The sequence below is a fragment of the Aureococcus anophagefferens genome (assembly GCF_000186865.1).
Source record: "Aureococcus anophagefferens unplaced genomic scaffold AURANscaffold_4, whole genome shotgun sequence".
Lineage (NCBI taxonomy): Eukaryota > Pelagophyceae > Pelagomonadales > Pelagomonadaceae > Aureococcus > Aureococcus anophagefferens.
Genome location: NW_008705564.1, coordinates 1,329,606 through 1,354,774, shown reverse-complemented (window position 1 = coordinate 1,354,774; position 25,169 = coordinate 1,329,606). Strand labels below are relative to the sequence as shown.

General features: G+C 71.6%; 5 protein-coding genes across 5 annotated transcripts; 3 read left to right on the top strand and 2 right to left on the bottom strand.

Moving 5' to 3' along the window:
- Positions 1–359: 359 nt before the first annotated feature.
- On the top strand, positions 360–1,832 carry AURANDRAFT_62149 (hypothetical protein; the record flags this gene model as incomplete). The annotated part of the gene is made up of 1 exon (XM_009036371.1): positions 360–1,832. One exon carries the CDS (start codon positions 360–362, stop codon positions 1,830–1,832), a length of 1,473 nt encoding a protein of 490 aa, XP_009034619.1.
- Positions 1,833–3,433: 1,601 nt separating this feature from the next.
- On the bottom strand, positions 3,434–5,008 carry AURANDRAFT_71022 (expressed protein; the record flags this gene model as incomplete). Its single annotated transcript, XM_009036053.1, has 1 exon — positions 3,434–5,008. The coding sequence occupies one exon, from the start codon at positions 4,999–5,001 to the stop codon at positions 3,448–3,450; it is 1,554 nt and encodes a 517-aa protein (XP_009034301.1).
- A 2,377-nt stretch (positions 5,009–7,385) lies between these two features.
- AURANDRAFT_21877 (hypothetical protein) lies at positions 7,386–11,752 on the bottom strand (the record flags this gene model as incomplete). The annotated part of the gene is made up of 5 exons (XM_009036052.1): positions 7,386–8,315; positions 8,379–9,150; positions 9,350–9,564; positions 9,679–11,319; positions 11,414–11,752. 5 exons carry the CDS (start codon positions 11,750–11,752, stop codon positions 7,386–7,388), a joined length of 3,897 nt encoding a protein of 1,298 aa, XP_009034300.1.
- Positions 11,753–12,430: 678 nt separating this feature from the next.
- STP5 (hypothetical protein) lies at positions 12,431–13,504 on the top strand (the record flags this gene model as incomplete). The annotated part of the gene is made up of 1 exon (XM_009036372.1): positions 12,431–13,504. The coding sequence occupies one exon, from the start codon at positions 12,431–12,433 to the stop codon at positions 13,502–13,504; it is 1,074 nt and encodes a 357-aa protein (XP_009034620.1).
- Positions 13,505–14,090: 586 nt separating this feature from the next.
- On the top strand, positions 14,091–23,506 carry AURANDRAFT_71020 (hypothetical protein; the record flags this gene model as incomplete). Its single annotated transcript, XM_009036373.1, has 5 exons — positions 14,091–16,753; positions 16,913–17,393; positions 18,339–19,502; positions 19,691–20,725; positions 22,040–23,506. The coding sequence occupies 5 exons, from the start codon at positions 14,091–14,093 to the stop codon at positions 23,471–23,473; spliced, it is 6,777 nt and encodes a 2,258-aa protein (XP_009034621.1).
- Between the last annotated feature and the right edge of the window lie 1,663 nt (positions 23,507–25,169).

Genomic DNA, 25,169 nt, shown 5'->3' with positions numbered 1-25,169 from the left:
GCGGGGCGTCGCGGGCTGGTGTCGAATCGCTGCAGTTCTCTGCACAGCTCGCCGTATAGTTGCTGCGGTTCGCCATGAATCCGAACGCGGCATCCTTCTCGTTCAACGCCGGCGCGGCGGACTGGACGCCCGGCGGCTTCAGCGCGCCGCCTCCCGCTGCGCCCCCCGCGCCTCCCGCGGCGCCCGCGGCGCCGCCGGCGCCGGGCCCGGAGGAGAGCGACCCGCTCTGGGTCGCCGTGCTCGCCGTCGCCGGGGGCGACCGCGCGGAGGCGAAGCGGCTGCTCGGGAGCCCCGACGAGCTCCTCAAGGAGGAGAGCCTCTGGCCGCTCATGAAGCTCGACAGCTTCGGCTTGGGAGCCATGGCCGCCGCGATCGACGAGGCCGCCGCCGCGCCCGCCGACGCCGCCGCGCCGACGGAGCCGGAGCCCGCGGCGGCCAAGGAGGAGCCGGAGGAGGAGGTCGCGGAGGAGGAGGTCGCGCTCGTCGAGGAGGACCCGCGCGAGCACCTCAACGTCGTCTTCATCGGCCACGTCGACGCGGGGAAGTCGACGCTGAGCGGCAACATGCTCTACCTCACGGGCTTCGTCGACAAGCGGACCATCGAGAAGTACGAGCGGGAGGCGAAGCAGCGGAACCGCGAGTCGTGGTTCTTGGCGTTCATCATGGACACGAACGAGGAGGAGCGGGCCAAGGGCAAGACCGTCGAGGTCGGCCGCGCGCCCTTCGAGACGGAGGTGAAGCGCTACACGATCCTCGACGCGCCGGGCCACAAGTCGTACGTGCCGCACATGATCTCGGGCGCCGCGCAGGCCGACGTCGGCATCCTCGTCATCTCCGCGCGCCGCGGCGAGTTCGAGACGGGCTTCGAGCGCGGCGGCCAGACGCGCGAGCACGCCATGCTCTGCAAGACGCTGGGCGTGCGGTTCCTGCTCGTCGTCATCAACAAGATGGACGACCCCACCGTCCAGTGGAAAAAAGAGCGCTACGACGAGTGCGTGTCCAAGCTCAAGCCCTTCCTCAAGACCTGCGGCTTCATCATCCGGAAGGAGGTCAAGTTCATGCCCATCTCGGGCCTCGTGGGGTCCAACGTGCTCAACCAGGTCGACGCGGCCGTCTGCCCCTGGTGGCAGGCGTGCGTCGACGCGGGCGACCACAACACGACGGACGCGACCTTGATCGGCTGCCTCGACAAGCTGACCATCGAGGGCCGCTCCGCCGAGTCGCCCGTGCGCATCCCCGTGCTCGACCGCTTCTACGAGCGCGGCACGATGGTCATGGGCAAGGTCGAGTCGGGCCGCATCGCCAAGGGCATGAAGCTCACGATCATGCCCACGAAGCAGGAGGTCAAGGTCGAGCAGGTCTACGTCAACGAGACGACGCCCGTCTTCTCCGCCAAGCCGGGCGAGAACGTGTCCTTCAAGGTCTCCGGCGCGGCCATCGAGGAGATCTGCAAGGGCTTCGTGCTCTGCTCGGCGCCCGTCTGCCGGGCCGTGAACAAGTTCACGTGCCAGCTCGCGCTCGTGGAGCTGCTGGAGCACCGGCCCATCTTCACGAGCGGCTACACGTGCATGCTCCACGCGCACACGTGCGAGACGGAGGTCACGTGCTCCAAGCTCCTGAGCCAGGTCAACGCCAAGGTCAAGCCCAAGCCCGGCGCGCCGCCGCGGCCCATCTGCTTCGCCAAGCAGGGCGCCGTCGTCATCGCCCAGCTCAGCGTGCCCGAGACCATCTGCCTCGAGGTCTTCGAGGACATGAACCAGCTCGGCCGCTTCACGCTCCGCGACGAGGGCAAGTCCATCGCCATCGGCAAGATCATCTCCCTCGACGAGTAGGCGCCTTCGGCGTTCGCGCCCGCGCGCCGCCGCGGGCATCACCCCCATCGAAGACCCCGTAAACCTCTTAAAACCGCGACGCCGGCGCCGTTTTTTTCGACGAGAACCACGAGTTTTTCGTCGGCTCGGGCCTCGCGGCCGGGCGCGTGATGGTCAGCGAGTCCCGCGCCCGCGAGAAGGACGCGTCGGCGAAGGGCACGGGCCGCGACGCCTCGCCGTCGGCGTCGCGCGTCGCCGCGTCGATGGTCCGCGCGACCTCGGTCTCGACGTCGACGTCCTCGCGCTTCGCCTCCTGCGCCTCGCGCTTCGGCGCCTGCGTCGCGCCCATCTTCAAGAAGGCCACCTGGCTCATGTCCATGAGCGCGATGAGCTCCTCGGGGTCGATGAACCCGGAGCCGTCGCGGTCGCACTTGCGGAAAATCTCCGCGATGCGCGCGTCGCTCACGTGCTCCGCTCTCAGAGTCGTCCGGAACGCGGCGACGAGCTCGGCCTGCTCGATGTGGCCGTCGTGGTTCGTGTCGAAGGCGTCGAAGAACTCGTGCCAGTCCTCGCCGCACTGGCAGTAGGCCGCCGCCAGAAGCCGCCGCGTCGCGACGAGGACCGGGTCCGCGTCGCCGCCGTCGCCGTCCTGCCGCCGCAGGCTCAGCCCCTGCCGGAGCTTCCGCAGGTCCGCCCGGTCGCGGCTCTCCCGGAAGTGCTTTTCGGCGATCATCGCGCGCTCGTGGAGCAATGTAAAAAGCAGCGAGACGAGCGCCATGCCCGCGACGACCGCGGCGACGTGCCAGACGTGGTACCACGTCAGGCGCTCCACGTTCCGGTCCCTCCGGTCGCTCAACGGCACGTAGTCGCCCAGGCCCACGGTAGAAAACGTGGAGAACGAGTAGTAGGCCGCCGTCGTCAGCGACCAGCCCTCCATGCGCTCGTAGATGACGACGCAGTGCAGAAAGTAGACCACGATGAGCAAGGCGCAGAAGACGATCTCGTCCTCGCGCGTCGTCGCGCGCGAAAAGCCGGCGCAGGCCTTGAGGTGGTGCAGCGTGACGTTCGACGCGCTCCGCGCGACGACGCCGATGAAAGAAAGAGCGTGCAGCACCAAGGGAATGCCGAATAACGCACACACGATCACGAGCCACTTGCCCGCGGGCTTCTCCGGCACGATGTTCCCGTAGCCGATCGTCGAGCAGACCGTGGACACGAAGATATAGGCGTCCCAGGCGCCCCAGCCCTCGACGCGGTGGAACGCGTACGCGAACGCGGGCATCCAGAGCCCCAGCACCAGGACCGTGGAGATGAGGCCGTTTTCGGCGAACTTCAGGAACTTGGCGCGCATGCGCCGCCGCTTGAACTGGGTCATGGTCTCGCGGCGCACCGTGCTATCTCTCAAAGACGCCTGGGCGACGAGGTCGCGGTACTCGGCCTCGAGGTCCGCGTCGTCCTTGGCGTCGCTGAAGAGCTCCCTGTTCGACTGCGAGAATCCCACCGTCGCCGCCGGCGGCATGGCTTCGGAGCGTCGGGGCGGGTTAAATGGCGGGGGTGTCACCTAGCCCCCATCCCTGCCCTAGCCATCACGTTTCGTCCAGATTTTGTTTGGGCGTGCACCCCATGTTGCGACGAGTTAGAGGGGCTCGACGGGGTAGATCTGCTCGAGGCGGGAGTAGATGTCCCAGGTCTGCCAGTCGACGCCCTCGCGCTCGCACCAGACCTTCATCCAGTGCCACGCCTCGGGCGACGGCAGCGTCCGCGGCCGCGGCCCCTCGGCCTGGCGGACGATGTTCTGCCCGCGGAGGTGCCAGACCTCGAGGAGGAGCACGTGGTCCAGTTTGCCCGCGGCGTCGCTCAGCGTGAAGGACCAGAAGGACGACACGCGCTGCCGCGCGCGCATGACGTACTTGACCTGGCTCGACCGCCGGTCCTCGAGGCAGTTGTCGAGCTGGTTGCCCTCGTAGATCAGGCGCTTGAGGCTCAGGATCTCCTCGACGCGCACCGTCTTGGGTTTCGCGCCGCGGTCCGTGCCCGGGCCGAGCTCGTAGGGCCCGTGGCCGAAGTTGTAGGGCTCGTCGTACGGCACCGTCACGTTCGACCGCGGGATCACCGCGCCCTCGAGGAACAGAGGCTTGATGCCCCGCGGGTTCGGCAGGAAGGCCTCGTCGTCGTCGAAGACCGTCGACGACAGCGCGTAGGCGTCCATCTGCTCCGCGACGGTCTTGGGAGTCCGGCCCGCGGCCGAGTAGCCGTCGTCCGACCGCCGCATCTCGCACAAATAGTCCAGCGCCAGGCTCGCCGTCGACGGCTCCGCGAGCTCCTCGGCGTGCGTCGCGCACCAGCGCAGCGCGTCCTGGTCGAAGAAGCTCTCGACGACCGGCTCGTTGACGCGCGCGCCGAACGTCGACGCCGCCGCGGCGTCGCCGACCCAGTCCGGCGCGCCGAGCGCCTTGGCCTGGGCTTTGCGGAGCGCCGCGAGGGGCGCCGCCTCGAGGCTGCCGCAGTAGGCCGCCGCGGCCTTCTTCGTGATCGACGGCGCGAACGCCTGGAGCGCGGACCGCACGCTGGACTCGCCGCCGCCGGAGGCCGCGTAGGCCCGCAGGAACCGCAGGGCGACGCGGTTCGTGCGCTGCGGGTCCGACGTCGCGTCGAGGAGCACGGACGCGCGCAGCGGCGGGATGGCCTCGTATTTCTCCAGCAGGTGCTCCGCTAATGCGGACACCGCGGCTCCGCCGTCGGCGGCCGCGAGGTCTTCCGGCGCCCAGTCCTCGGGCTCGCGCTGCCAGGGCGAGCTCCCGCAGCCGCCGCCGGTCCAGCACGCGAGCCGCGCGAGGCCGTAGGGCGCCGCACCCGACGGCCCGTCCATCGCGCCGGGCGCCGCCTTTTCCACCTGCTTCGCGAGCGCTCTCAGGCGCACGTCCGCCGCCGCCGCCTCGAGCTGCGCGTCGCGCTCGCTGAGCGTCGTCTCCTCCTCGAAGGCGCACATGATGCACGTCGCCAGGTGCCGCCGGCACGCGCTGAACCAGGGCGACGTCTCGTAGGGCTCCAGGGTCGGCGCCTCCTTCTCGTCGTCGCCGAAGCCGAAGAAGCCGCGCCGCTCAGTCCGCCGTCGGGTTTGTGTTGTGGGCGCGCGGAACGCGCCGGCGGCGCTGAGAAGCGCCGCGAGCGCGGCGACGGAGGGCCGCATGCTCGCGGCGGCCACTTCAGAGGCAAGGATCGGCGAGCCAATGTTTACCCTGCCCACCCGGTCGACCTTTTACCCTGCCCACCCGGTCGACCTTGCCCTTTGGGAGCTGAGGCGCTCGGCTCGGAGAGCGGCCGCCGCGACAGCGCGTGCGCGGCGCCCCCGGGGAGTGGGGCCGCGCGCTCCCGCATGTGCCTCGGGACCGTCCGTGGCCAGACCACTGCGAAGACGCCGCGCGCGAAACGGTCCGGGCGTCGTCGAAAACGCAACGGCCTCGTCGGAGCGTTCTCTCGCGACGGCTGGCGCGTGTTGGACGTGTTCCGGACCTCGCATGCCGGGTTTCTCCGGAGGAAGTGCGGAGAGGGTTGCTACGAAGAACATGTCTCGCGAAACCCGGCATTCGCCACCGTCGGACCACCCTACGGCCTCGGTTCCTCGATTCTCATCGATTGGCGGCGGTCAAAACGAGCCAGTGTGCGGCGCCGCGACGCCCCTGGACGTCCAGAGCGGTTCCGATGCCCTCTCACGACCGATCACTGGGGCTCCGCTGGCCCGCGCGTCAGGTGAACGCGGCACTCGACAGCTACAGCTTGGGCGCCTCCTGCCAGCGCCTCGAAAACGACACCAACACGGTCTACAGCGACGACGCGCCCACGAACGCGGACTGGCGCTGGCGTTGCGTCGAGACATCTTGTCTCGACTCCAGAAGACGCTCGGCCATCGAAACGGTGCTCTGCGCGCCTGTTTTCCTGCCGTTGGTGCCTCGCCAGTACACCCTAGCCGTACTAAACCAGTACAAACGCGTCGTATACGGCCGTATATACTCGCTTCGGCGCCCCGCGCGACCGCCTGGGGACCGGTCGGACTCCCTGGGCTAGCGTGGACGTGCGTGGCACCCGCCGCCGTCGGGTGGACACGCGTACGTGGCGCTCGCGCACGCCGGAAATCTCCAAAAACCGACATTTTCGGCCATAACTTGTGCCAATCGATGACCTAGCATGATCGGCTGCGGTTCCGGAGCCCCAGATAAACGTCCATCACGATGAGACAAGCAGGGGGTCCGCGGTCGAGGTGCCCAAAATCGTCGATTTTCCAGTGGCGTGGGCAGGGTAAAATGTTGATCGCGTTGAGGCGAAAACCTTCATCGAGCCCTCCGGCCACTCTCCGGCCACAGCCTGTCGGACGCCGTCGTCGGCGCCGACGTGCAGCCACCGCTGCGCTCCATCGACGCCGCCGCATCGATATATCCGCCGCGCAGCCACCGCTGCGCTCCATCGACGCCGCCGCATCGATATATGCTGCGACTGCGCGCTGCTGTAGCCATGGCGTCCTACCAGAGCGGCTACGCCGGCAAGCACCGCATCCTGTCCACGAAGACCGGCGTCGTCCACATCACGCTGCACGGCGCCGGCGCGTCCGCCGGGCGCGAGCTGCTCAAGGACTTCCACAAGCACGCCATGGAGGTGCCGGCGGACATCGCGACGCTCAACGCGGAGATCGAAGCCGCGTCGGCCAAGGTGCTCCCGTTGGACCTCAAGGACGACGCGCGGGGCGCGCGCGCCGCGCGCGCCGCGAGCTACGAGCACGGCGCGCGGCGGTCGGACGAGACGATCCCGGGCCTCGGCAGGCGCGACCCGCCCGTCGGCCTCGCCGTCTTCGAGCCCGCGGCGCCGATCGAGGGCGTCTACCTGCACTTCCACGGCGGCGGCTGGGTCGTGGGCTCGGCGTTCGGGCAGAACGACGCGCGGCTGCAGGCCATGGCCGACGCGCTGCGCGTCGCCGTCGTCTCCGTCGACTACCGCCTCGCGCCCGAGGCGCGGTTCCCGCGGCCCGTCGACGACGCCGTCGCGGCCTTCGAGTGGCTGGAGCGGCGCGCGGCCGAACGGTTTGGCGCGGCGACGCTCGTCGCCGGCGGCGAGTCGTCGGGCGCGCACCTCTGCCTCGCGGCGTTCCTGCGCTTGGCGCCGGCGGTCCGCGCGCGGTACCGCGCGCTGAACCTCGTCTACGGCTTCTACGACCTCGAGGGCACGCCGTCGAACCGGCGCTTCGACCGGCGCCTGGTCTTCAACGGCCGGGAGCTGGCCTGGTTCGCGAAGCAGCTCCAGCCCGACGTCATGCTCCACAAGGACCCGGCGTGCTCCATCTTGCGCGCGGACTTCCCCGGCGACCTGCCGCCGGCGCTCTTCTCCGTGGGGACCCACGACGCGCTCCTCGACGACACGCTCCTCATGGCGCAGAAGTGGGCGGACGTCGGCGCGGAGGCGGACCTCGTTCTTTATCCCGGGGCGGCCCACGGCGTCGGCCACTTCGGGCCCCACGAGTCCACGCACCAGGGCGCGGACCTGCTGCGGCGCGTCAACACGTTCCTCAAGGGTAAGATGTAGCGCCTAGACGGTCTTGTACTTGACGAAGGCGAGGAAGAACGTGGAGAGGATCCGCAGCGCGGCGACCATGGCGAAGAGGAAGATGAGGTCCGTCCAGCGGTGCTCCCAGAGGAACTCGCCGTTGAATTTCGAGAAGGGCCCCTTGCCCGTGAGGAGCGTCGACAGCGACACCTCGACGGGCACGGGGCCGGCCGGCGTGGGGATCGCGCCGACGACGACCTCCTTGGAGACGCCGTGGAACTGCGTCACGACGAGGCCCTCGAAGAAGTAGTGGCAGGGCGAGATCCAGTACATGAACATCCAGAAGCTCGGCATCTTCGCGGGGGCGATGACGAAGCCGGAGAAGAGGGAGAACAGCGACGACACCGACGGCCCGATGGCCTGCGCCGAGGCCTCGTCCGGCAGCGCGACCACGAGAAACTGGCCGAAGAAGCACATGAAGGACACGTAGCCCATGTAGATGGCCACGTACCACAGAAACTTTTCGTAGCCGCCGTACATGTCCACGATGCCGAAGAGGACCCCGCAGAAGATGAACGAGTAGACGACGAGGTAGGGGATCTCCACGAGCACGTAGGCCATGGCGTAGGGCAGGGGCCGGTACATGGACGACGACTGCTCCCGGTAGAACGCCGCGCGCTCCGCGGCGACGAGCGGCATGCCCGTGACCATGTAGATGACGCCCATGAAGTACGTCGACACGAAGAGCAGGCCCGAGCGGCCGAGCGCGCCGTTGACGTCCGTGATCTTAGCCGTGTAGCAGGAGCCGAAGAAGACGCTCACGATGACGGAAACCATGAGGCGCGCGACGTTGTACGCCGGCGACCGCCAGTACGTGATGGCCATCTTCTTCGACAGGATCAGGAACTCCGTCGCCATCGACGGGCCCGGCTCCGCGTCCGGCGGCGGCGCGTCGCCGTCGAGGAGCGGCGCCTCGAGGCCGCCGCCCAGGAGCGGGTTCCGCGTCGGCGCCGAGCCCTCGAGCGCGGCGAGCACCTCGGCCTCGTTGGCCTTGGCCAGGGGCGAGAACTTGTAGAAATCGGCGAAGTCCGCGTCCGGGTCGACGGCGGCGGTGAGCATCCACGTCGCCGGGTTCTGGCCCTCGGCGAGCGGCGGCAGGCCCGCGCCGAGCGACGTCGCGGCGTCGGAGAGGTAGGACACGAGCGCCGCGCAGTCCTCGCCGAGCTCGCCGAAGTAGACCATCTTGCCGCCCTTCTTGAGCAGCAGGAGCCGGTCGAAGGCGAGGAAGAGCGCCGCCGACGGCTGGTGGATCGTGCAGATGACGGACCGGTTCGTCTTCGCGACGTTGGCGACCGCGCGGATGACGACGAGCGCCGCGCGGCTGTCCAGACCGGACGTCGGCTCGTCCAAGAAGAGCACCGCGGGATTCGCGGCCATCTCGACGGCCATCGTGAGGCGCTTGCGCTGCTCGAAGCTCAGGCCGCCCTCGGCGATGGACCCGACGAGCCGCCGCGCCACGGGCCCGAGCTCGAGGAGGTCCAAAATGTCCCGCACGTAGGCGGACCGCTGTTTGGGCGCCGTCGACTGCGGCAGCCGGAGCTGCGCGGAGAAGTCGACGGCCTCCGCGACCGTCGCGCCGGGGCTGTGGACGTCGAGCTGCTCCACGTAGCCCGAGACCCGGACCCAGAGCTTTTGGTCCTTCGGCCGGCCGTTGAGGGAGATGTTCCCCGTGATCCAGCCGCCCGTCTTCCGCCCCGCGAGCACGTCGAGCAGCGTCGTCTTGCCCGCGCCTGTGTGGAAATCAAATCTTCAACCCGACTTAAATGTGCGCGTATGCGACGGTTTCGACGCAAGGCTTTCTGCTGTGCTTCGAGAACTCGATGAGAGCACACGATTCGTCTAAAAATCAGCCGAATCGACTTCGATTTGACTGAGATAGAGAGTTCTGAAGTTTGGTTGGGATAACCCAGCTCACTGGTTGATTTCCACACAGGCCCGCGCCCGACGAGCCCATGAGCGCCGTCATGTCGCCGGGCTTGCAGAACGCGGACACGCCGTCCAGCAGCTCGAGCCGGTCCGGCGCGGCGCGGTCGCTCGACTTGGGCACGGGCACGAAGTAGTGGACGTCGTGGAAGCTCAGCGTCGCCGGCTCGAAGGGCAGCGACGACGCGACGGCGTCCACGGTCTCGGGCACGACGGTCGAGGAGTTCCGCGCGCGCGTCTCCGCGGCCTTATGCGCCGCGGACCCCCGCCGCGGCGACGGCAGCGTGCACAGCAGCGGCGGCGGCTCCGCGGCGCCCGCGTCGGACGCGTCGTCGTCGCCCGCGAAGTCGACGTCGTCGTCGTCGCCGGACGACGGCGCGCCCGCGGACCCGTGGCGGATCGTGTCGAGCGCGACGGTCGACGCGACGGCGAAGACCAGGAAATAGCCGGCCAGCACCCCGACGCCGAGCGTGACCCAGGCGCGGTTGTGCTGGAAGTCGAACTGGGAGAGGAAGCAGACGCCGTCCGTGTCCTCCGGGTCGCAGCCCAGCTTGACGAGGACGTCCGGCGTCGACTTGTCGTAGGTCGACGACCGGAACTCGTTGACGAGCACGGCCCGCAGCCCCCAGGCCACGGGCGAGAACCAGTAGAAGAAGAGCCAGTAGACCGGGATGTTGTCGCGCGCGATCACAAAGCCCGAGAACAGGACGCAGAGCACGACCGTGAGCCCCGCGGCCGGCTGCGCCGCGGCCGCGCTGGGCATGACGGCCGCGAAGGTCGCGAAGAGCTGGCGCATGGACAGCGACACGAGGAAGACGACGAGGAAGAACGCGGGGAACGCCGACGCCGTGAAGCCGACGAACCAGTAGACGGCGTTCGCGTAGACGAGGGCTTCTAGCAACACGATCGGCAGGTCGACGCAGATCTCCGCGAGGTTGTAGGCGAGCGTCGGGAAGAAGAAGGCGTCGCGCTGCTTGTAGAACGTCGCGCGGCGGTCGATGAGGCCCGCGATGCTCGACATGCCGCCGAGGCCGATCGTGACGACGGCGCTGAACGCGAGGCCGTACTTCGTGGCGAAGTCGTCGTAGGCGACGCCCCGGAAGACCGTGCCCGTCGCGAAGCCGACGATCGTCGTCGACACGACCTTGGAGACGTACATGGCCGGGTCGCCCCGGACTTCGCGGTACTTCCGCGCGCAGAGGCCGGCGTAGTAGGCCAGGGGCCGCTCGAAGGCCAACCGCTCGCCGCGGGACCAGTCGTCGGGCGCGAGGTCCGCGGGCTCCCCCGCGAGCGCGTCGAGCGCCGCGCGCGCCGACGACGCCTCGAAGGTCGCGAGGAATTCGTCCGCCGTGTGCGGCGCGGCCGCCGCGCCCGCGGCCAGGTAGGACCGGCCGACCGTCGTCGGCACCTCGACGAGGAAATCCGCCGCGTCCTTGCGGCGGGGCACGACGAAGCCCAGCGCGCCAAAGTAGGCCGTCGCCGCCTCGGGCGGGCCGTGGTAGATGACGCGGCCGGAGTCGAGGAGGACGAGCGCGTCGAAGCAGTCGAAGACCTCCGGCGGCGGCTGGAGGAGGCTCAGCACCGACGTCTTCCGGAAGACCTTGGACGCGGCCGCGATGGCGTGGACGAGCTCGTAGGCCGTCTGCGAGTCGAGGCCCGTCGTGATCTCGTCGCCGCAGATGAGGCGGTGCGCGCCCATGACCATCTCGGCGACGGTGACGCGCCGCCGCTGGCCGCCCGAGACGCCGCGGCGCAGCGCGTCGCCGACGATCGTGTCCGCGACGTGGTCGATGCCGAAGACCTTCATGATCGCGTCGACCTTGTTCGCGAGCAGCTTCTGGAAGGGCATGCGGACGCCGCCGCGGGGCCGCGCGGCGTCGGGCGCCTGCGTCTCGAAGGCGAAGCGCAGCGTCTCCCGCACCGGGATGCACGGCGCGTGCTGGTCGATCTGGGACACGAACGTCGCGACCTTCGCGGGCATGAAGGGCCGGGCCTTGCCTACCGAGCGCGACGGTGACGATCGGTTTCCCGCCCCGCATCTCTCGAACGTTCGTCGCGGCCGCGGGACGCCGGGCCGCGCCGTAGACGTCGATGCCGTTGTAGGTCACGGTCCCCGCGAGGCGGACGTCGCCGGACGGCCGGAGGCGGCCCGCGACGAGCTTGAGGAACGACGTCTTCGACGAGCCGGGCGGGCCGAGGACGAGCGTCGACGTCGACGGGGCCAGCGTCCCCTTCAAATCCTTGAGCACGTAGAAGGTCTTCCGGAGGGGCCGGCCGCCCTTGCGCGCGCGGCGGCCGGCGAGCACGGCGGCGACGACGCCGCCGACGGGGTTCGAGTTCGCGACGGTCTTGATCGCCGGGCTCGAGGCGTCGACCGTCGCGGCGAGCGACACGCCCGAAAAGGCGACGGCGAGGCCGCCGCGCATCGCCGCCGCGGCCTCCGACGACGCGATGAAGCGCCGCACGCGCTCGAGGTGGTCCTCGATGGCGCCGGAGCTCGGCTCCCACGCGATGAGGCTCTCCGCGCGCGCGAGCGGCGCGCGCCCGCCGGGCCGCGGCGACCGCACGCCGTGCTGGCGCGCGAGCTCCTGGAGCCGCGACGCGTAGTCCCGCGCCCGCGCGAGGTCCGCGCCGCGCTTCGCCTCCTCGATGGCCGAGGCCGGGCACTCGCCGCGGAGGGACTCCTCGAGCGCCAGCGTCCGCTCGAGGAGGGTCGCCAGCTCGTCGGCCTGGGGGTCGTTGACGATGTGCGCCCGCTCGCCGCGCGGCGCCATGGTCGACGCTCGCAGTCGGGGCGCGCCGGAGCCAACCAGACGCCGAACCCAGTCGGGGCTGCGTCCTCGAGCGGGAGCTGAGGAGCCAACCAGAAGTCGACTTGAAGTGGGGAACAACGATGTCCTTGAGGTAAAGTTGAAGTGAGTGCAGTCCTCGTCGCGGCGGGGGCCGGGCGCCGCAGCAGCTCCACAGCCGCCAAGCGCCGCGCGTTCAGCGCGCACCCCCGAGCGCGGTCCGGTCCTTGATCGCGACCCCGCTCCCTGCCTCGGAAAAGCTCGCTGGCGCCGCGGCGCCCGATGACCACGGTGTCTCCCAAGTCCCAGGAGTACATGGGCCGCCAGCGCTGGGGGTCCAAGGACGGCGAGGGCCTCGTCAAGGACACGGCGTCGTCCATCGTCCGCGAGCCGGCGAGCGTCGACGCGCCGGCGACGCGGCAGCAGGTCGTCGGGGCCGTGGCCTTCTACTGCGGCTGCAGCTCCACGCTCCTCTTCCTCAACAAATTGGCCGTGGGAGGCACGACGACGCTCGCGCCCGGCGCGGTCGTCGTCGTCCAGATCGCCTTCGCCACGGCGTCCTGCTACGCGCTGTCGGTCCTCCAGCTGGCGAACATCGGCGCGCTCACGCGGAAGAAGGTCGAGGGCTTCGGGCTCTACGCGGTCGCGTTCGTCGGGTCCATCTACGCGTCCGTGATGGCGCTCCGCCACAGCAACGTCGAGACGTTCATCGTCTTCCGGGCGTCGACGCCGCTGGCCGTGGCGCTCTTGGACTACGTCTTCCTCGGGCGGTCCGCGCCGAGCACGTGGAGCCTGGGGAGCCTGCTCCTGACGGCCGCGTCCGCGACGGCGTACGTCGCGACGGACGCGCAGTTCGTCGTCGAGGGCATCGCGGGCTACTCCTGGTGCCTCCTCTATTTTGCGCTCATCTGCTTCGAGATGACCTTCGGGAAGCACCTCGTGTCGTCGCTCCGGCTGGGCGTCTGGGAGTCCGTGTGGCTCACGAACATGCTCGCGCTGCCCATGCTCTGGGCGCTCGCCTGGGTCCGCGGCGACATGGCGGGCTTCTTCGACGTTTTGGGCGCCATGCCCGGCTCCGACGTCGTCGTCCTCTTCCTGTCGTGCGTCATCGCGACGCTCATCGGCTACGCGGGCTGGCTCTGCCGCGGCCTGGTCTCCGCGACGTCCTACACGCTCATCGGCGTCGCCAACAAGCTCGGCACGGTCCTCCTCGCCGTCACCTTCCTCGACAAGCACGCGTCGCCCTCGGGCGTCGCCGCGCTCGTCTTCTGCATCCTCGCGTCGAGCCAGTACAAGCAGTCCCCGCTCCGCGCGGACGTCGCCAAGGCGCAGACGCCCAAGTCGCCGGGCTCCGCGCCGAGCATCGAGAACCCCAAGTCCGGCGGCTGACCGCCCCGCTTTTTCGCGCGCGGACGCCGGTCGGCCGGCGAGCCCGCGCGCGCGCCGCGTCCCTCCACATAACAATCGGGATCCATCTCCTCTCACACCGACCGTTGTATTCCGGGAGCCGCACGTCGCGCCCGAGACAATCGCAGGTGACGACACGTCGCGTTAGACGAGCGGCGGCGGCGGCGAGCGCGAGCGGCGCGGCGGCCTCAGGAGCGACCGCGCGTCCGCGGCGATCCGGAGGCCGAGGTTCAGCGTCACGAGGACGATGCCGTAGGCGTAGCCCTTGCGCAGCTGCAGCAGCTCGAGCAAACAGAACGCGAGCGTGGCGGCGACCCTCGACGGCGTGAAGGCCGCGGGGGGTTTTGCCAGCGCCTCGATCGGGATGGATGCAAACATGAGCATCGATGCCACATAGAGCGCGTCGTCGACGTCCATGTTGCAAACTCGATGGCTGAGGCCGACGCTCACACAGTGCAAGGAATAAACGACCAAAGCTGCGGCAAAATCTTCTTGGCTGCGGTGGCGGCCACTAATCGGCATGGCCATCAGCGTTTAAAGAAGCCAACAAGATGCCCTAACGCAAACAATGGGGCAAGGCGAAAGCGGCGAGAAGGACGCCATGGCGCGGCGCATCGCGGCGCTGCGCGCCGACCCGACGCGCCGGCCCAAGTTCCTGGGGCCAGCGGCCGCCGTGCGCGAGCTCGCCTCCTTCTCTCTCTCCCTCGAGAACGGCGTCACACAAGTCTGCAAGGGCCGCGACGGCTCGTCGGCCGCGGGCCGGTGCTTCGCCGTCGACGTCGTCCAGCGCATCGTCATGGGCTTTCTCGCGGAGCCCGGCGTCCGCCTCCTCACGCTCGTCGGCGAGGAGGGCAGCGGCCGGTCCGCCGTCGCCGCGCGCCTCGAGGGCGTGCTCGCGGCGGCCGCGCCGGCGCTGCGCGTCGTGCGCGTGTCGTTTTCGCGGCGACGGCGCCACGGCGACCCGGACCTGGGCGCGTCGGTCGCCTGGGCGCTCTGGCGCGCGCTGAGCCCCGCGGCGCTGCCGGAGACGACGGCGGAGGCGTCGACGAACGTGTCGACGCTCCTCAAGCGCTCCGGCGAGCGGTGCGCGGGGCTCGTCGTCGTCGTCGACGACTTCGGCGACGCCGCCGATACGCCCAGCGGCCAAGCGACGCTCCGGGCCTTGTCGCCCCAGGGCTGCGTCGCCGACGGCTGGGCCGGCGACGTGATGCTCCGGGGCGTGCGCCTCGTCGCCGTCACCGACGGCCCGCTCCAGCGGCGCGGCGGGCGCCGCCTCCCGTTCAGCGATATCATGCCGGCGGATCGCAGGGTCGTCGTCCTCGATTCAGGCGAGGCGCTCGCGGACCGGCTCTGGGCCCACGCGACGCGGCGCCGGCCGGACGCCGTCAAGGAGGAGAACCGCTTCGCCTTCCAGACCGCGGCGCTGATCTTCGAGGCCGCGGCGGAGGAGCTCGGCGAGTCCGACGCGGCCGCCTTTTCGCGCGTCGTCGCCGTCGTCGCGGCCTGCCGGCGCGGCGTCTCCGTCGCGGACGTCGCGGGCGTCGCGCGCGTCGACGAGGCCGCCGTGGTGCGCGTCGTCGACGCGCTGGGCCCCGCGCTCCACGCCGGCGGCGGGCTCCTGAGCTTCGCGGGCCGGGACGTCGCGCGCGCCGCGGAGCGGCGCGCGCCGGCGCCCCTGCCCCACGGCGACTGCACCGCGATCGTCAACCTCGTCCAGCGGCGCGCGGCCGAGGACGGGGCGTCGGCCGCGGCGTACCTCGGGCTGGGCTGCCAGCTGCTCCGGCGCCAGAGCGAGACGTCGGACGCGTGCCTGCCGCTCCTCGTGGAGCTGTCGACGGACCCGCGGTTCCTCGAGAGCGACGAGGCGCGGCGCGACGGCGGCGAGGCCGTCGTGGCCCTCTGGACGCGCGCGGGCCTCGACGGCGTCGCCGCGCGGCTCCGAGACGACCGATTCGGCGACCGCGGCGCGGCGCGCTGCGAGCGCCGCGTCCGCGTCGGCGAGCTCCTCAGCCGCGCGGGCCGCTTCCAGGACGCGCGCGCCGTGCTCAACGACGCCGTCGCGGGCCTCGACGGCGACGGCGGCGACGGCGCGGTCGGGCCGACGGCCGCGCTCGGCGTCCGAGGCGCCGCGGCGTCGGCCGTCGCGCGGAACGAGATCCGCTACTGGGACAGCAAGCGCGACTGGGGGTCGCCCGAGAGCCTGCAGCTCTTGCTCGACTCGTCGCAGCTCGCGGTTTTGTACCTCGAGGACGCCGTGCCGCGGCGGCCGCGGGACCTCGCGCGCGCGCGCGTCTCCGTGGCGAACGGGTGCTTCAAGGCCGGCTGCGTCTGCGACCCGCGGGGCGACCGCGCCTTCGCCTACTTCCGCGACGCCCACGCGAGCCTCGCCCGCGTCCCCGAGGCGCTCGCGGGCGAGCCCGGCGGCCGCGTCGCCGCGGAGGCGTCGCTCGTCGGCGCGGTGACGATGATGTGCGAGGCGCACGCGCTCTCCGCGCGGCACCGGGGCCCGCCGCCGGCGCCCGGCGACGACGCCCGCCACTACCTCGACGTCGCCGTCGAGGCCGTCGCCAGATTCTACGAGGCCGAGTTCCAGCTCCGGGGCGCCGTCGGCGAGACGTCGGAGCCGTCGATCTACACCTTCGGGAACCTCAGCGAGGCCTACCTCCACGTGCTCCACGAGCTCCCGCTGGGCATCCTCCACGAGCGCAAGGGCTGCGACGTCGCCGTCAAAGCCCTCGGCGCGGACCACCCGAACGCGGCGCGGAAACTCGCGGAATTCGCGGACGTCCTGGCGCAGATCGGCATGCCCGACCTCGCCGTCGGCGCGCGCCGGGGCGCCGTGCCGCCGCCCGAGGAGCTCGTCGGCCGCCTCGGCCGGCCGCCCTGGGACCACATCCTGCCGGAGATCGCGCGGCCGCGGCGCGTCGCGCTGCGCCGCGCGTTCGCGCGCCTCGGCATCCCCCGGTCGTTCTGGGACGACGTCGGCGTGCCGCCGGCCATGGTCGAGCTCGCCGTCGACGACCACTCCGACGACGACGACGTACCGGGCCTCCCGCTCACGGAGCCCCTCGACGACGACGACGACGGCGACGACGGCGTCGAGGGGCCCGCCGTCGCCGGGACGACGGCCGTCGGCGCGCCGCCGGCGCCCGCGGACCTGTCGCCGACGGTGGAGATGCACGCCGTCGCCTCGGGCCTCCTCATGTACAACCCGGACGCGCCGGGCCATTCGTAGCCTGTTCATACGCATACTAAGTTGTTTTTTTCTCGACGTTACACTTCCAGCGACACGGGCAGCAGGCCGAGGTCCTCGGTCTCGATCTCGACGAAGCCGCCGGCGTCGGAGCCGTCGTCGGGGAGCACGCGGCCGTCGAGCCCCCAGCGGCGCAGGCGCCCGGACGCGGGCCGCTCGTCGTTGGGCCGGCTCGACGCCGCCGGCGCCGTCGACGGCCGCACGACGCGCCCCGCGGCCGCGGACCGGGGCCGCGACGCCGACGGCGGCGGCGCCGCGGGCCGCGCGGGGCCCGACGACTTGGGCCGGGGCCGCCGCGGGTCGCCGGCGTCGGGCGGCCGCTCGACGGCGCGGCGGCCCGGGTGCGCGGACCGGGGCCGCGAGGCGACCTCGGTCCGCGGCCGCGCCGTCGAGGCCCCCGCGGACTTGGGCCGCGGACTCGCGCTCTCGGGCCGGAGCTGGGGCGTCGCCTCGTACTTGGCGCGCGTCATGTGGTTGAGGCGGTCCGGCACGGAGAAGGGCTTGGAGAAGAGGGGCTCCTTGGCGCCCGAGCGGATCGTGACGCCCGGCGCGACGCCGTCCTTCTCCGGGAGCGCGACGGCCTGGAACGCGGGGCCGTCGGACGCGCGGAACCGGGGGGTGTCGTCCGCGGGCTTCTTCGCGAGGACCTTGCGCTCCTCGGCCGCGGCCTTGCGCGCGGCCTCGGCCTCCAGGAGCTCGCCGCCGATGAGGCGGCCGCGCGCGAGCTTCTTCGCGGTCGCGTGGACGACGGCGCCGCGGACGATCTCGGCGACGCGGTCGCCGCCCGCGTCCTCGGGCTCGTCCGCGGGCCGCTCGGGCGACGGGCTGCCGCCCTTCCGCAGGGACGCGCGGCCCGGGCTCTTCAGCGACGCGCGGCCCGGGCTCTTCAGCGACGCGCGGCTCCTGGCGCCCTTGAGCGTCGCGCGCGCGCTCTTGCGCACGGTGGCCCGCGGGCCGGGAGGCTTGGGCGCGTCGCCGCCGTCGCGGGACGCCGACGACACGGACGCGTCCGACGGCTCGTCGCCGTGCGCGACCCGCCACTGGAGCTTCGCCCAGCGGCCCTTCGCGCGCTGCTTCGCGTAGGACTGGCCCGCCTTGACGGTCCAGGTCACCTTGGGCGGCGGGGCGGCGGGCTTCTCCGGCTCCCGGCGCGGGCTCGGCTTCGGGGGCGCGTCGAAGTCGGGCAGCGGCGGCGGCTCGTCCGGGACCGGCGGCCGCTTCGCGCGCTCCTCGGCGTCGGCCATCTCCTTGAGGAGCTTGATGACGCTGGGCGTGTGCGTGTCCTGGAGGACGTCCTTGAGGTTGACGCGGGGCTTGGGCAGCTCGATGACGCAGTCCTTGGGGTCCACGGGCTTGGGCGGTTTCAGCGGGTTGTGGCCGCCGTGCGCCGGCGACCCGTGGGTCGGGCTGTGGGGCTCGTGGCCGTGCATCTCGTGGTGCTCCAGCGCGTGCTTCGGCGCCGCGTTGTGCTGGAAGTGCTTCCGCTTGTGCTTGCGGAGCGCGTCGAGGGACGCGAACGCGCCGCGCGGCGGAGACGACGGCCGGATCTTCATGGCCCCGTAGGCCGTGCGGTCGATGGGGAACGCCTCGGGCTCGGCCCCCGCGTCCGGCGCCGCCCGTTCTTTGTCCGCGACGGGCACGAAGTTGACCACGGTCTTCAGCTGGCGCATGAACCAGGTCGACGCGAAGGACCGGCAGTCGACGTCCAGCGCCCGGGCGAAGATGGCCGCCAGCGCGCCGTCGACGACGCGGGCGACGGTCTCCGTCGCGGCCTGCTCCGCCTCCATGCCGACGCGCGTGAGAGCCGCCGCGTCGCCCCGCATGACACGTGCCGCCGGGGGGCTATCTCGTTCGGCCCATCGTGACAGTTACGACACTTCAACAACTCGGCTGATTGCACCGATAGTGCCGGGCGGCATGGCAGCCCCATCTCCGCCGACGTCGCAGCGCGACGCCCAGCGCGCGCGCGTCGTCTCGTCCTGGCCCGTGGAGCTGCTCTTCCGCACGCCGGGCCTGCTGACGCGCGCCAAGGTGGGCTGCGACTACCACGTCGCCCAGGGCCCGCGCGAGGGCGCGCGCGTCACGGTCGCCGCCGCCGACGGCGACGGCGTCGTGACGACGGGCGGCGAGCGCCTGCGGCTCGGCGACCTCGGCGGCGCGCCGCTGCCGCCGGCGGGGCGGGCCCTCGTCGGCCCGCTGCCGCCCTTCGTCAAGGTGCCCTGGGCCGACGTCGCCGCGCGGACGGGCACGCGGCCGCCCGGCGCGTGGCACGGCGTGCCCCTGCCCGGCGCCATCGCGGACCTCGACGACGCCGCCTGGCTCACGCGGGCCTTCCGCGCCTGCGGCACGCTCGGCAACGACAACGCCGTCGCGCGCGTGTTCGACTTCGAGGTCTTGGCGCCGCAGGGGCAGTACGCCGCGGGCGGCGCGGGCGAGAAGGCGCTCTTCGCCGTCGAGTACGCCAAGCCGGCGCCCCACCTCCACACGCGGCTCTTCGCCAAGGTGCCCTGGGGCGCGAACAACAACCGGAGCTGGCGCGAGCGCATCTCCTGCGGCTCCGACGCCGACGGCAAGGAGCTGTCCGTCTACCAGTTCCTCGGCCACGGCGTGCTGCCCTTCGACGTGCCCAAGCTCTACTTCGCCGACCTCGACCGTCAATCGACGGACTACGTCGTCGTCACGGAGCGCTTCTCCTTTCCCCCTTCTGACCTCGAGGTCATGCTCAGGGTAGCAGAAGAGAGCGAAATTCCCAACTTCAAAGGCTCATATCTCGGCCGTTTTCCACACGTTTCGGCTGATTTTTGGACGAGCGATCATCTCTCGGAACGGTCTCGAAGCATGGATGCTTTTTTCGGAACGCGCGCGCGCGGAACATTCACGTTGAAGCGACGTTGAATCACCCTTGTGCTGCCCAGGTCATGCTCGACCCCTCGAACCGCAAGGAGCTGACGGCGCCGCTCCCGGGGACGACGCTCCCGCACCGGGAGAAGTTCCGGGACCGCTACGACCCCTGCCCCTGGCCCCTGCGCCTCGAGCACTACTACGGCGCGCTCATGCGCTGCCAGGGCCAACTCGCGGCGGCCGCGGAGCGCGGCGACTTCGGCGCGGCCGCGACGCAGGTCTGGGGCGGCCCGAACATCGCCCATCCCGTCTACGCCGCGCTCTACGAAAGGCCGACGACCTTGGGCGCGTGGCTCTTCGCCGCCGCGGTCCGGTGCTGCTTTCTCTGCCTCGCGACGAAGCCCGGGCGATGGCTCGCGCGGCGGTGCGCGGCGCGGCTCGGCGCCAAGGGCTTCGCCTTCGCGCGCACCGCGGGGCTCTTCCGCGCCCTCGACGTCGACGGCTTCGAAGCGAGCGCGCTCGACGCCGCGTCCTACCTGCCGCTCTTCCTCGCGCGGATCCTCTTCGACCCGCGGCTGCGCGTCTTCGCGCACGCGAACCTCCAGCCGGACAACGCGAAATTCACCATGGGCGACGCCAAGTACGAGGTGCTCGTGGCGCCCTTCGACTGGGGCGGCGCGGGCTTCGGGCCCCTGCCGCTGCTCCTCGGCGGCACGTTCTCGGGGATCCCGCACGAGACGTACGACCGCCACGAGGACCAGTTCTTCATCGCCTACTGCGACGAGCTCTGCGCCGGCAGCGGCCGGCGCCTCGACAACAACGAGCTCCGCGACCTCTTCCGCGCCTGCGACGGCGCCATCAGCGCCCTCGTCGCCGCGTACTACGTCGGCACGGACGTCGTCGACGCGCGGCCGGGAATCGACTGGGCCGGGGTCGAGCACGTGCTCCACCCCCAGGTCCAGGCCCACTGGAACACGCGGTGCTGGGTGACGAACCTCCACGAGCGCGCCTGGGCCCACACGGAGCGAAAGCCGCGGACGCCGGGCCTCGACGCGGCCAAAGCGCTCGCGGAGCGGGAGGCCGTCGCCGTCCTCGGGGCGTGGGCGCGGGTGCTGTTTTAACGGCCGTCGGGCGCGCCCTCGGGGCATCTCGGTGTGCGCCGCCACATACGTGGCGAGCGCCCCTCGCGGCTCCCCGGCGTGACCAGCTCGTTAGCCCCGCCGTTCGCGCCGCGCGGCGTCCTCGAGCGCGTCCCGGCCCTCGCCGTGGAGCCGCCGGAGGTTCCGCGCGTAGAGCGCCTTGCTCTCGCGCTTGCGCTCCGCGGCCTCGAGCTGCGCGCTCCAGAGGACGTTGATCGTCGCGACGGGCGTCCGCCGCATGTAGGAGCCGAGGTACTGGAGGTCGTCGTCGTCGAGCGCGCCCGCGAGGTCCGCGTCGGCGTTTTCGAGCCAGCGCCGCAGCGTCGGCGGCGCGTACATGTGGCCGAAGCGGTGCGTCGCGAGCCATTGCGGGTCCGGCGTCGCGTAGTCGGGATGGAAGCACACGATGCCCAGTTCGCGGGACGCGTCCGCGGCCAGCAGCGTCGCCTCGAGCGCCGGGAAGATCTCCCGCGTCCATTTCTCGAAGTCGCCGTCGAAGGCCGGGCAGGCGATGAGGATCGACGAGTAGCCGTCGGGCCCCGCGCGCCGGAAGCCGTCGAGGACCGCCCAGACGTCCGCGAGCAGCCCGGCGACGTCGCCCGCGGCCGAGTAGCCGTAGAGGATCGGCGCCGCGTCGACGCCGAACTCCTCGAGGCCCACGGCCGCGCGGGACTTGGAGCCCGTGAAGGGGCACTGCCGCATCTGCACGAGCACGCGCTCGACGAACGCCTCCGTCTTTCGCCGCGCGGCCGCCGCGCCCGCGGCGCGCGCCGCGTCGCCGGACGTGTCCGTCTCGCTCGGCGCGTCGAAGCGCCGGCCCGGCGGCCGGTCGGCGACGGTCAGCGTCGACACGCCGGCGACGGCGTCGCAGGCGACGTCGACGCCGCAGAGGTCTCTGGCGGCGTCCGCGAGGCGCCGCGCGCGCGTCGGCTCGAGCTCCGGGCAGGCGAGCGCCGACGGCTGGTCGGCGTCGGCGACCCAGCGCCAGAAGACGGGCGACAGGCTCGCGAGGTCCCGCGCGCCGCTGTAGCGCACGGGCGCCTTCTGCTTCTGCTCGTACTGCCACCTCTGCAGCGGGTTCAGAGCCGTCGTCGTCGCGAGGAGCAGCGCCGCGCAGCGTCGCATCGATGCGCACGTATGTATGCGGCGCATGTATGCGGTCGATGGCCGCGTCGGCCGATTTATGCGGACGCGCGCGACGGTTTTTGGCCGAGGGCCATGCTCTCCGCGGCGGCGCGCGCTCGCTCGCGCAGCGGCGGGCAAACGCCGGCGATCGCCGCGAAGCGCGCGAAGCTCGCGTCTGTCATGAGCGCCAACGGGCGCCAGCGCCGCGGCGGGCGGAACCGCCGGTCCGGCGACCGCCCGCGGCCGGCGACGGACGAGAACGGGTCGCCGAACACGGTGCGGGCGGACGTCGCCGGCGAGCCGAAGCCCCCGCAGCTGCCGCGGCCCTACGTCGTCGAGCCGGCGCACGGCGCCGAGGCCACCTGCTCCCTGCTCCTCCTCCACGGCTTCGCCTGCAGCGGGCGGTCCTGCGCCGAGTCCTGGCTGCCGCAGCTCGAGCAGATGGGCGACGCGCGCGACAAAGTGCGGCTCGTGTTTTTGAACGCGCCGCGGCGGAAGATCTCGTGCTACGGCCCCGACAAGCCGACGGAGGCGGCCTGGCACGACTACTTCAGCGACCACGGGGGCGCCGAGGGCCGGCCGGAGATCGAGGAGGACATCGATTTGCACGATTTGGCGGAGTCGCGGCGTTTGGTCCACGCGGCGATGGACGGCGAGGCCGCGCGCTACGGCGGCGACTACGGCAGGGTCGCCCTCTTCGGCGAGTCCCAGGGCGGCTGCACGGCCTTGGACGCGGCGACGACCCACGCCAAGTGCGTCGGCGGCGTCTTCTGCTCCTTCGGGCAGCTCTATTCCGCGACGCCCGTGTCGTCGTCCAACAAGCAGCTCAAGGTCGTCGTCTGGCACGGGTCCCGCGACGCGACCATCGCGCCGTCGCTCTGCCTGCGGTCCCTGAGCCGCCTGTTGGACCGCGGCTACAAGAAGCTCACGCTCCACGTCGAGGACGGCCTCGGCCACTGCGAGAATTCGGCGACCGAGGGCTCCGCGCTCGCCAAAGCCCTGAAAAACTGGGGCTTCGTCTCCCGCGACAAGCCCCGCCGCGTCTCCCACGCCGCGGCGCCGCCGCCGGCGAAGCCCGAGCTCGTCGAGGCGCCCAAGAAGGCCGCCGCGCCGAAGCCCGCGCCCGCGCCCGCGGCGGACGCGCGCGCGCCCGCGCCGCCGCCGGGCCTCAAGCCCGCGGCCAAGCCCGCGTCGCCCCGGCCGGCGAAGAAGACGCCGCCCGGCTCCCCGAAGAAGCCCGCGCCCAAGCCCGCCGCGCCGCCGGGCCTGTCGAAGGCGCCGCCGCCGCCGGGGCTGCCCCGGGCCGCGCCCGCGCCCGCGCCCGCGCCCGCGAAGAAGGCCGCGCCCGCGCCGCCGGGCCTCGGCGCGCCGGCCGCCGGGTGGCAGGCCCTCCACCAGTTCCCCTGCGCCGCCTGCGGCGCGACGGACCCGGCCCTCTTCTCGAAGACCCAGCTCTCCAAGGGCGCGACGCGCCGCTGCAAGGCCTGCGTCTCCGGCGAGCCGAAGCCGCCGGGCATGGCGGCCAAGCCGCCGCCCCAGGCCCCCGTCCCCATGGACGAGGACTCGGACAGCGAGCTCGAGGGCTACGCCTGAGTGCCCGAAGGCGACGTAAGGTGCCCGCTAGTCAGAGGCCTGAAAGGGGGCTCCGCTGGCAAAGCGGAGACTTGAGTTTGAGTCGCTAAATCCTTCGCCACACGGCGTGGGCTCACGACATCTGCGATGACCCCAGCGCAACTGCTGGTCGTCCTCGCGACATGCGCGGCTCCACATCTGGTCGCCTCGCGCACCGTGTTTTATGCTCACGCTCGCGGAGATGGGTGCGGTGCGAATGGCGTTCTGGCCACGCGCCCGTCAGCGTCACGACTCGTCGCACGTCCCCACGCCCTTCATCAGGTACCTCTTGTTCATGGCGGAAGAATTTGGAATGGAGGCGGGCGGCCCCATTGCAAGCTCCCACGGGCCAGAAGCATTTATATCTCACGGGCGAGCGAGCGCCGAGTCGACGAGCGTCGCGCCGGCCGGCGCTCGCGAAATCTCCCCGCGTGCGCAGGTATAGCTGCCAAGCGCTTCTGAAGGGCCTCGGCTTGCCAAGCATCGTGACCCGCCCGCCCGACTTTGCGACTTGCATCCACCTCGCGAAATTTAGCAACGAGGCGGGCCTGCGCGCGGGCCTCGCGGCCGCGGCGAGAAGCCTCGGCGGCGCGGGGTGCGTCTATTGCGCCGAGTACGCTTCCCGACTCTGGGTCCAGAACTCGACGACCCTCGCACCGCGCGCCGTCCGCGCGCAGAAATTTTGAGAGGGCTCAGAACTCGTCGGACGCGCTGCCGCCCTCCGCCATCGCGCCCTCGGACCGCGTCGTCGTCGCGATGCACGTCCGCCGAGGAGACGTGAGCCCCGCGAGGCGCCGGGACAAATACCGGGTCACCGACAACGCGTGGTACGAGCGAATGGCGCGCGCGCTCCCGACGTATTTCCGGGGCTCGCGCCTCGAGTTCCACGTCTACTCGGAGGGCCGTCCCGAAGATTTCGGCCGGCTCCCGGAGCTGGCCACGATGCACCTCGACGGCGACCCGCTCCAGGCGATCGCGGACATGGTCTCGGCCGACGTTCTCGTGACGGCGAAGAGCAGCTTTTCGTACGTGTCCGCCTTCGCGAGCGACGGCGTCGTGCTCTACCAGCCCTCGACCGCGGACGCGACGCACGCGCACTTTTTCCACGGCGTCCCCGCGCCTCACTGGAGAGACGCGGGCGCGGTGCTCGCGCTCGCGGCGGAGGACCCCACGCGACCGTCGTGCCTCTACGCGCGGAGCGCGAACCCCCCGTGTCCCGCGGCCGCGGTGCTCGCGCTCGCGGAGCAGGAGGCCCGGGCCGGACGTCCGGGTTTCACGTATACTAAACAGCACGTCTAGTGCATGCTGCGCACGAGGTGGCGAGCGCCCGCGCTTAGTCGTAGACCTCCCGCGCGGTCTTCATCGCGTGGGCGTTTTCCCGCATCTCCCGCTTCAGGCTCGCCTTGTTGTGGAGGCGGACGGGCGGCGCGAGGGCCGCGGCTTCGAGCACCGCTCGCTCGCCGTCGCCGAGCGGCGCGAAGGTTCGCCGGCGGAGCACCTCGCCGAGCACGAGCGCCGCGCACGACGCCACGTTGAGCGACTGCGTGAGGCCCGCCTGCGGCACGGTGACGCGCAGGTCCGCGGCCGCGAGGAGCTCGTCCGAGAGGCCGTGGGCCTCGCTCCCGAAGCAGAGCGCGACGCCGCCGTCGACCCAGTCGTCGCGGTCGTCGTAGACGTC